The sequence below is a fragment of the Phaseolus vulgaris genome, chromosome 11 (genome assembly GCF_051622355.1).
Source record: "Phaseolus vulgaris cultivar YP4 chromosome 11, ASM5162235v1, whole genome shotgun sequence".
Taxonomy (NCBI): Eukaryota; Viridiplantae; Streptophyta; class Magnoliopsida; order Fabales; family Fabaceae; genus Phaseolus; species Phaseolus vulgaris.
The window spans coordinates 52,221,217-52,232,839 of record NC_143508.1 but is presented as its reverse complement, the minus strand read 5'-3'; the positions used below and the strand labels follow the sequence as shown (position 1 = coordinate 52,232,839).

Genomic DNA, 11,623 nt, shown 5'->3' with positions numbered 1-11,623 from the left:
AACCCAAAAACCTATGCTACTTGACCCAAATATTTGGTCCAATTATTTTACGCTACTAGGCCCAATACGTAAACAACTTTATAAAATTTATTTAAGCTAAAGTTTGTCCCAAAATAATGTTGACTGGTCAGCCGAAACTCAGTTTTCTTGTGTTCTTCTGACCAAAGCTCTAGTTTATGTTTTCATGAGTTGGAGGTCTTCTTGGATATGTTTGTACATTCCTTTACCCTAGAGTTGTCCTCTTGATAGGACCTACAAAAATATATAAAGGCCCAATTAGACCTATATTTACAAATAAATTCATAAATAACCTATAGGTCTTCATCCTCCTTATTATTTGATTGTGTGTGGCTGGGAACTCTGCCATCAACCAGGGTCAATTTAGCCAACTCTATAGAGACACAAACTATTTTTAATAAGTAAAAGTATTTATGGTAGTGCCAGATTAATGTCATTTGATGTTAACTAAACTGATATTAAAATAAATAAAGGTAGTGTCGGTCTATTTCACTCAACAAAACAAATCATGTAAGAGAAATAAAAAATTTAAACAAGAAATAATATGTATTTTAAAAATGTAAATTATATTAATATATTAATATAAATTTAAATTTAAGTATAATTATTTATATATACATTATAATACATGTATAAAATAAATTTTAATGTTTTATTATAATAATATAATAATTTTATGACTTTTAAATATCATTATTATTTTATAAAATAGATTGAGTTGGTATAACTCTAATTACGTTATCGGATAAATTGACTGAACAAAAAATATCTAATTTAATTTAAATCACATTCTTTTCATTTTGTCCTTACTTATTTTCTAGATTTTTTTTGTTTAGCTTAACAAAAAGATATAATACATTTTCAAATGTGATTTAATTTATTCTTAATCAATTCATACCTATTTTTGTTTCAATAGAATAAATTTTAAAAACCTTCAATACAACTTATCATTTTATATATTTTTTTCTACTTACTCCTTTTGTTTTATGCTTGTATCATTCTCCTTCTCTTTCTTAGTGCAAAAAATATTGTTTAATTTTTATGTTTTAGTCAAATTTATTTTAAACAACTTTCATGTAAGCTCATTTTTCTATAATAAAAGGTTGCATGGAGCAATTGCTATTTTATTCAAGCACTTGAATAACATTTTTGATAGAGATGTTTTAATTCATTTTAAAAATATTTTTATATTGTTTCCTGGTACAAGAAGTTTATAAAAATTTACACTTTAATAACTTTTTTATTTTAAAATTAAAAAAATTTCTCTTATAATACAAATTTCATTAATATATTTTAATCATACCCATGACTTTGACATCTGATTAGACCAATAAATCACATCAGATTAATCAGGTGGTTCTTGAAGATTCATGAGCTCGAAGGCAAAAACTTACCGTTTTGATATCTATGAGAGCATTGGCAAAAACTCACAGATAAAGTAATGACGTCAGTATAACGTTATCGTACGGTTGTGAGGTGGCTAGCGCGTGCTTTCACTTGTGACTGTCGGCAGGAGAAAAATATTATTTAAATAAATAACAAATTAAAATAAGAAAAATATTAAATATTTTATAGTAAATTTAAACTAAGTTTAAACTTTTATTTTATTTGTTATTTAAACTACATCCAACTATTTATTTAATTTTATTAATCAATTTATCTTTGATAAATTAATATATATTTTAATTAAGCAGCTTATTTTAATATTTTATTATTATTTAAAATTGTAAAAAGGTTGTAAAAAGTAAAAGTGGGTTGTCAAAAGTAATTTGTTTCTTTTCATAAATATCATTTGTCCGAAATATCTTTAAATTTTGTAGATAACTAATTTTATTAAAAAAATTATTGATAATTCTTTTTAATAAAAGTTACTTTTCCTACCAATTTATTTTTATCTACAATCCAACACAAGTTGAAACAAGTACTTGTGAACAAAATTTTGGTACCTAAAAGAAAAAGTGTGTAAAAATTATTAAAAAATGGTGGTGAAGAGTGTGTAATTGTGCCGACAGCACAAAGTGACAAGTGTGATATTATTTTTTAATTGCATCTCTCACGAGCTCTACACCTTCCACCTCAAGTGCACTTACATATATATATATTAATGTTAAGAGTAACATAATATAATCGAATAAATTCTTGATTAAGAGAATTGTATATATGACAAATTATATATTATTTATATTTCAATAGAAATTTTAATGGTGTCTTGTAAGGTTTGAGGATAATTTGTTATAGTTAATGTTTTGAAAGATTTTTATTAAATATGTTTCACATATATTAATATTTTATTTATAAGAAATAATATTGGTAATTCGATCTTGATTTTTCCATCACAACAAAATTATCATATTTCATCAAATTCAGGGAATACAATCATAATCTTTCATTTACTAAACAATCAAGTGTTTACAATCTCACATAATTAACATCACTCATACTAGAAATTTACTAACATCAACACATAAACACTTGAGTTTATTTATGGAAGGTCCATATATTGAAATTAGACTCAGAGACTTACACCTGTCATACTACTTCCACTGTGAAATCCACACAACCACAATAAATCCATCCAACTAGTATGACACAGGTTAATTCATATGATTTGCTTTTATTAGTTTTTTTTTTTCAAACCTCCGGCTCAGTTATATGAACCTCCTCCGAATCTCATCACCTGATACTCTTCATCTATATGATTCCAATATATTAATAGAGTTAGGATCATCTCTTTCACAAACTCTCACAAATCAATACACTCTCCAAAGAATCTCAATATGGTATTTCATTTTATGAAAATATTACTATGTCTTGATCACATTCCACATGATTCACATTTCATCTCATTCATCAACATATCATTCCATCGTATGAATATTTATACTTTTAACACAATTAGAAAATATCAACAATAGTCACATAACATTAAATTTCACAAATCAATTGAATAAATTGATTTAAACACTTAAGTTGCATAAATTTAATCCAATATAGATCTTTAAAAATTATAATAACTTCCAATTTATAAATTTATATATAATCCTTTTTAAAGTTTTAATTGAATTTTGTGACTTATAAAAGATAAATAAAAGGTAATTAAGAAAAAATGACAAATATTGTCAAAATGGTTTGTGCCAATAAAGATAGGCTTAAGCCTAAGAAAATTCGCTCAACACATTGAATTTGGCTTGAGCGAATTTGAGACATAGAACACCCAGAAACTGCAACTCAAATACCTTGAGCGCATGAAATTTGGTTGAGTAGATTTGAGATCGAGAGAACCCCAAAACTACATCTTAAATTTGCTCAGTACAGGAGAATTTTCCTAGGCAAATTTTAAGATTAAGATCTCCCCTAACTTTGCATGTAAAATCTGCTTAAGTGCGAGGGAAAAACGTTGAGTAGATTTGGGGCCGAGAGTACACCAAACTTTGCATGTAAAATCTGCTTAAGTGCGAGGGAAAAACGTTGAGTAGATTTGGGGCCGAGAGTACACCAAACTTTGCATGTCCAAATTTGCTTAGCGTAGGGGAATTCTGTTGAGCACATGTGAATCCAAGAGTAAGTATACCTCATTTTAAAATCCAATTTGTGAAGTAAAAACCAAGATTTAATTTCATAATTCATACCACAATCAATTTAAATCATCAACCACTTTTTTAATTGTTTAAAACTTTCAATCCATTTCATAAATCAACATCTATTGAAAGAGAATACTAACTTCCCTTATATAAAATTCCTTATCTCCAAAGCAACTTTCCAAAATCTAAATCAGATATATTATACAAAAACTTAAGGACCTGAAACAAGTTATCCAAACAGGATCAAATCTCAGTATAAGATTAATCAGATTGAGAGGAACTTTTTTTTCAACTAACTCACTAATATTGATGACAAAATCATTGGAACAAACATAACAATGAATATTTTAGAATAAAAAGAAACTTACTATATTTGAGATTATCATCAAATAGGATTGATTCTTGGTTCCTAGCTATTATGAAGTAGATAAAGTTTGAAAAAAAATTAGAGAAAAAGAAGAGAAAATAAGAAAGAGAGATGGGGAATGAATGATAATTTTGGACAACACAATTACAAATCAAATTTGTAAATATAATTATTTATAACATTTAAAATAACAATAATGAATGATGAAATATAGTATGCAATTATGATACTTTTTCACTCAGAATATAATGATATTTCTAATATATACCATGAAAAGAGAAATACCAAAATATAAAAGGATATAATTGTTTTTATGATAAAAAGTAATTAAAAAGTTTATAAAAGTAAGAAAAACTTAAAAATACTTAAATATTATTATCTAATTTTAAAATAAAATAGTTACCTTTTTTCTTTTCATTAATTGTCTAATTTTGAAAAGCAAAAAATGTAGGGCACCATGAACCTCAAAGGAGAACGTGCCTTAGTCCTTCACTACAATACCCTTTTGCTGTTTTTATTTTCATTTTTTTTCTTGCTAATAAAATTCAACTTTCAGATCAAGATTTTCTTCCAATATTATATTAATGGAGTTTATAAAACAAAGAGATCAGATTAAGAAACAGATCACCCAATGGTTCAATCTTGTCATCTAAGTTGGTGTCTCATAGTGGGAACATGTGTAAGGTAGTAAATTCCTTAAGATCATGAGAGACACAATGAATAATTTTTATAATTAAGTTGAAATATTAATTAATTAACATTTGAAGATTTGATTGTTAAAATAGTTTTAAGTAATTTTAATGTTAAATTGAAAATTGTGTGCTACTTTTGTCTTTGAGTTTATTTTTTAAAATAAAAATATTCAAATATAAGTTATATTATTTTAAAATTCATTTAACTAAAATCAATTTAGCTTTTATAAATATTCATCCAAATATATACTTTTTTTATTTTATTTTTTACTGTACAAAATTTAAACCTATAATCTTGGAGAAAATATGAATAGTATACTGAAAAACTTAGAACTATAGTAACCAAAATCTTTACAAGTTTTTTTCTTTAGTCATCTTATACATAATGAAAAATAAAAAGTAAATGAAAAAAGGATTAATTAAGATAAATTATTTTTGAAAATGAAATAATTAGCAGACGATTTGAAAAAAAAAACAAAAATTAAGTTATATAATTGGGAGAAATTTATTTATAATTTATTATTCATATGCTCTTTATTGTAAAGTGGATTTTAAATCTAACTCAATAATCCATCGACTCATAGTGAGGTTTGCACTAACTTATATCTCTAGTCGACGTGCATCTTCAAGATCTATAATTGAATCTATATGTATTCATTGCACTGAGATTGAATCTATATGTATTCATTGCACTGAGATAAGTAAGTTTTGGAACAATTTCAGATTTGTGTGAATGATTAAGTCTTAATTTTTGGAGGGTCCTACATTGCAGATAATAGTGCTCTTTTGAATCTTATTAGCCCTTTTGAATAAAACTAAAGCTATGATAACTGAGATTCTTATTCACTTTCTGCAACCAACCTCTTTCTTTTTCTTTGGCATAACAATTTTGGCTCTTTAGGGTTTGAGATTTGATTTCATTTTTCCACCAATGGTGCACCACCCTAGGCATCACTTTATCCCCCTTTTTTTATGCAACTTTATTAAAATATTCCATGGTTTATGGTCTCACTAATACAGAGAATAGAATATATTCTCACACCTTCCACAGCAAATGTAGCTCACATTTTTACAAACCCACTCATCTAGGTTGATATCAACTTTAGTAATAATTTGTAGTTATATTCATCTATCAAATGTTTAGTGATGTGTCATAAAAATGAAAATGGTGTTATCTTATACAAAATTATTACAAAATGGTATTATGAAAAAAAATAGTAATAAAATTTGTAAAATAATTTTTTATTTGAGATGTCAATCTAACTGAGATGTCAAGTAGTATAGTAATGTCTAACATGAAAGTTTTTTTAAAAAAAAAATTTGTAAAATAATAATTGTGTTATAAGATGCATTAACATGTTCAACTTAGATTAATTCATAGTCTTAGATTAACAACTCAACACTAAATTTATTCAAAAAAAAATATGTACTGACAATCTGTTCCATACACAACTCTGATTGATGATATGAAAAAAATAATATTTTCATCATTTCATATAAAAATTGAAATTTTAGATAAAGAAATAAAATTGTATATTGGAGTAGATTGTGAATATATCATTTTTCTTAATTCATATTACTTCAGAAAAAAAAATTACTAAAATTTGTATCATGTGAGAAGATGAGGAATTTGTTTGAAATGTTGCAAACTTGATATGGAGTTAACAAAATAATGTTTTTTTTATATTAAAAAAGAATTTATATAAAATTAGTAAAAAAAGAAGTATAGTGCATCATGGTACATCCACAATCCCACATTTGCTCCATTTTTTCTGAGCACTTCATCATCAATACCATTCCACAAGACAACACCACTTTAACCCATAACATGACAACACTCAATGTGTATTTCTTTTTAGTTCTCGAAAGTGCAAATTCCAACAATATTATTTACCATTATTTGGTTGATTACTAGACATAGATACCCAATGTGAGTCCTCAAATGATTCTGCCATTGGAAAGCATATCATTGAGTTTGAGGCATGCATTCAACTATTCATACTTTAGCCACATACTTGCCCACAACTTCACCTTTTCTTTTCTCTTTAGTGCAAAACTCATGCATTATAGAATCATCTTTACCCAAATTACATGTCACTAAAACATGTAGTAGCCCACAACTACACTTTTTTTTTTATTCTTTAGCACAACCTCATGCAATATATATAATCTTATTTTATCCAAAATACCTTATATTATATGAGGGTTGCTCCAAGTTGAACCTTTTCTTACACACAAAAAAATGTTTAGCTCAACTCTAGACAAAACCAAATGGAATACAGTCTGTTATCACCCCACTACATTTGCACTTTCATATCCATAAAAAAAAAATCTTTTAACCCAAAAATCTTTGTTTAATTCAAGTTATTGGATTCATACACAATCTTCTTCCATTTCAATCTCAAAATTTAATTTTGATGTAAGGGAAAAGTATTGTTTTGATAATTAGATGATTTTAGAGACTTAAATATGAAAATGTTACTTTTGGTATAAAATTTCAACTAATTTTTCCATGGATTAAAAGATATATGACTAATCACTTTAATATAGAGTTTTACTTTTCAATAAAAATCGTTAAATAAAAACTAATTTTAAAAACTAAAATAATTAGTTACTATTTGATTAAATTAGAGACTATTTTATAAACTAAAAAAATTATTGATATCTAAAGTAATTTATATTATTAATAAAAATTTATAAAATAATTTTTAAACAGTTATCTAACCATTAACTACTAAGATTTTAACTAATTATTGCTTTATATTTTAAATTAGTTTTTATTAAACTTTTAGAAACTAATTTAAAATTTAAAATATTAGTCGTTAAAACTTAAATAGTAAATTTAGATACAAATTTAAAAATTATTTTATAAATTTTTATTAATGATAGAAACCAGTTTAGATATAAATAATTTTTTATCTCTAAATTAATATTTAATTTAGTTAATATAGTAATTAACTATTTTTTATCTTTAAATTTAATTATTATTTAATAATTTTTTTTTAGTGAATATAATTTTTTATTCACAATAAAGTATCTTTAAACAAGAAGAGACTTTGGTATCAAAATGAGGTAGTTTTTTTTTTTCATTTTTCATCCATTATTTATAACATTTACCTAACTTGGTTTCTTTTTAAAGTTTATATGTTTATCTTTCTCTTATTTCATCACACATGTCCAAAATGACATTATGCATTTAAAATTTTCCTTGGAATAAAAGTTCTCACAGGGTTTTTCACTATATATATACAAGACTGAGTCCACATTAAGAAGGCACCAACCACAGTCATGACCATGAAAACCTCACCTATACTTACTCCTTTGGTGCTCTTCCTCCTCTTCTCCCTAGCCAAAGGGCAGAACCCTAAATGTGATGTCCATGACCATGGCTCAACCCTTAAAGTGTTCCATGTGTTCAGCCCTTGCTCCCCTTTTAGGCCCTCACAGGGAATGTCATGGGAGGAGAGTGTCCTACAGCTACAGGCCAAGGATCAGGACAGGATGCAGTACCTGTCCAACTTGGTAGCTAGGAGGTCAATTGTCCCAATTGCCTCAGGCAGAGAAATCACACAGAGCCCTACCTACATTGTCAAGGCCAAGATTGGTACCCCAGCTCAGACCCTTCTCTTGGCCATGGACACCAGCAATGATGCTGCTTGGCTCCCTTGCACTTCCTGTCTTGGTTGCTCAACACTCAAACCCTTTGCCCCTGCCAAATCCACCACTTTCAAGACACTTCCATGCAGTGCTCCACAGTGCAAACAGGTGATGAGATCACACCATTATCATTTTTCAATTTCTCTTCGGCACTCGGTATTAAGAAGTATACTTTAAATCTAATTTAACTTTATAGAAGTGATTTATAAGATATGAAACATTTTAATCTCTTATCGAGTTGCGATCTCAAATTCTTATAACTACCAACTAATCCAAACACTCCTTTTTTATGAATTGCTTAGATCTCATAGTTTTTAGGTTGTTACAAGTTCATGAGTTTCTTTCTACCATCATGTTCAACTATGTATCAGTTTTGGAGTTCAAAACACAACATTTTTGGTTGCAACTATACGACATTTGATGTTTAAAATAAGGATCTTAACAAACATTAACTAAATGTTTGGAATGATCCAAAAGAATGTGTTTTTTCTTGAAAAGGTCACATGAGCTACCCCTAAACACTGCATAAGTTATAATAATGATTAGAGTCAATATCTTTTGTGGTGTTTTTTTATTTAATCAACTTTATATGGAGAATCAACACAATGGATTCAGCATTAATTTAACTCTATATTTAATTAAAAAGTACTTAAATTGTTATACAGAATTTATGTTCTTTGCTTTAGCACAATTATTATTCCATGGATTTTTCACGCGCCGCCTGGTGCGCGTGGGAATGGGAAAGTCTTGAATATTCCAAATGCATTAAAAGCTTTATCTACTATTGGGTGAATCGAATTACCTTGGGAGGCAAAAAAAAGTTCACGAGGGTAACCAAAATAAATTGTTGGGGTTTTCAACTTTCTATGGTCCACTTCACATAACTAAGTCTGTGAAATTTTCAGGTACCGAACCCCACTTGCGGTGGAAGCGCGTGTGCTTTCAACTTCACTTATGGCACTTCCTCTGTGGCAGCTACTCTTGTGAAGGACACAGTTACCCTAGCCACTGACCCAGTTCCGGGCTACACCTTTGGGTGCGTTCAAAAAGCAACAGGGAGCTCAATTCCAACACAGGGGCTATTGGGCCTGGGCCGAGGCCCATTGTCACTCTTGGCCCAAACCCAAAATCTCTACCGATCTACATTCTCCTACTGCTTGCCCAGCTTCAAAACACTCAACTTTAGTGGGTCACTGAGACTTGGGCCTGTGGCCCAGCCCAAGAGGATCAAGTTCACCCCTCTTCTCAAAAACCCTAGAAGGTCATCTCTGTATTATGTGAACTTGGTGGCCGTTAGAGTTGGCCGGAGAATTGTTGATATCCCGCCGGAGGCTTTAGCGTTCAACCCCACCACCGGTGCCGGCACCATTTTTGATTCCGGTAAGATTTTATTAGTATGAAAAATTTCAAACCATTAACTATTTTTTTTATGTAATCATAATAAAATTAATAAATTTGTCATATATAATAATTTTTAATCGGTCCAAAATTGTTAATTAGGAAAATGTACTGTGAGCTGTCATTCATTACTGTGGGGTTGTCTTGTTTCAATGTAACACTATTATTGACCAAAGATTTTTAAGAGTGTGTCCTAAATAATTGAATCCTTTTCTGTCCCAATTTTCAAGAGTGAACATAATTATATGATATTCATGGTCAATTTCAAGACAAAATTGGAGTCAAAATGCCATAAAAGTGATTGGACATGGTCACTTTCATACATGCTCCACGTCCTTTATGAATATACAATCAAATAATTTTAGTCACCCTACACCCCTTTTTCATAAAAAAAAATCAGTAAAAACATATATTAAAAAAATAATAATCATGTCAAAGATAATCTTTACAACATTTTTATTTTGTTTAATTTAATTTCAGACTCTCTTTTTGTTTTATCTATATAAAGTAGAAAGTATAGTAAAACTTCATTTTTCATAAAAGTAGTATTTTCTTTTCAAAAATTACAATTTTAGATAAAAAAAATATTTTTACGAAAATGGGTAAGTCATATATTATTATATTACGTCAGAGTAGAAGTCGTATTCTATAAATATAATTTTGTGACCATTTTCACTCTGAAATTGTATATATAAGATATAAGTTTTACTCTAATTTTTTTCAAAAATTAATTATTTTTACTCTGAAATCTATCTATAAACTTTATGGTCGTATTTATGGTGTATGACTTTTATTTTTGTAAAAGAATTTTTTTTTTACCTAAAATTTTGTAATTTTCAAACAAAAAATATATTACTTTAATTCAAAAACCGTAAAACTTTGTTAGATAAAAAAGTGTTACTCTTTCATTATATTATATACTACACAGCAATTAAAACTTTCACTAATGTTTTTTCGTTTGAAGGCACGGTGTTCACCCGGCTGGTTGAACCGGCCTACACCGCCGTCCGGAACGAGTTCCGGCGACGAGTCACCGTCGGCAAGAAACTCACCGTGACAAGGCTAGGAGGGTTCGACACGTGCTACACCGTCCCAATAGTTGCACCAACCATAACGTTTATGTTCTCCGGCATGAACGTAACCCTCCCACCGGACAACACCCTCATCCACAGCACCGCCGGCAGCGTCACGTGCTTGGCCATGGCGGCGGCGCCCGACAACGTGAACTCGGTGCTGAACGTGATCGCCAACATGCAACAACAAAACCACCGTGTCCTCTACGACGTCCCCAACTCAAGACTCGGCGTTGCTCGTGAACTTTGCACCTAAACATGCATGCATAATAATAGTAATAAGTGGTTTTAGGTCCAAAAAAAATTCATGCATTGTGGGATTAATAATAGCTATAATAGTGTTGAATTCAAATTGCAAGCTACTTCTATATGTGATGCTATGATGGGTAGGGTTTTGGCATTGTGAAGAGGTTATCACTTTATTGCTAACAATTTGTAGTGGAGAATTTGCATGTAGGTTTCCAAGTTTTAAGCTATATTTGTAGTGTGAAAGAGAAAAAAGAGTTATGTTTGAAGCTTTGTAATGTTATGTGTCACGGGTTCATGTGTATGTAGCAATCAATTTCTTGTGTCGTTTATTGAATTTATAATGACTTCATCTTTGGTACAAGTTCACGGGCTATGTTAGAAATATGTCTCACTCTTTTTTATGTCTTTTCTTTCATGCTAAATTGAGATTTTCTTTTTCTAATCAGAAAATAAATTTTAAGTTAATATTGTAAAAATAGTTTATAAGGTTAGGTTTGTCTTCATTTATATACTATTAAATGTTTTTCTCTTGACATGAGACTATATATTATATATGGGTGATCTGATTTTAGCCTGAATGTATGGGTG

The 11,623-nt window shown here is 28.8% G+C and overlaps 1 protein-coding gene across 1 annotated transcript; it reads left to right on the top strand.

Moving 5' to 3' along the window:
* Positions 1 to 7,793: 7,793 nt before the first annotated feature.
* LOC137825132 (aspartyl protease AED3) lies at positions 7,794 to 11,396 on the top strand. Its single transcript, XM_090297499.1, has 3 exons — positions 7,794 to 8,423; positions 9,221 to 9,695; positions 10,678 to 11,396. The coding sequence occupies exons 1-3, from the start codon at positions 7,947 to 7,949 to the stop codon at positions 11,040 to 11,042; spliced, it is 1,317 nt and encodes a 438-aa protein (XP_090153625.1). The 5' UTR covers positions 7,794 to 7,946; the 3' UTR covers positions 11,043 to 11,396.
* Positions 11,397 to 11,623: the final 227 nt, after the last annotated feature.

What these genes read in the sequence shown, in the direction of transcription:
- LOC137825132 (XM_090297499.1), top strand. Translation starts at nt 7,947, where the DNA reads ATGACCATGAAAACCTCACCTATACTTACTCCTTTGGTGCTCTTCCTC. An exon ending in GTGCTCCACAGTGCAAACAG is followed by an intron (nt 8,424 to 9,220) that starts GTGATGAGATCA and finishes TGAAATTTTCAG; the next exon opens with GTACCGAACCCCACTTGCGG. An exon ending in CGGCACCATTTTTGATTCCG is followed by an intron (nt 9,696 to 10,677) that starts GTAAGATTTTAT and finishes TTTCGTTTGAAG; the next exon opens with GCACGGTGTTCACCCGGCTG.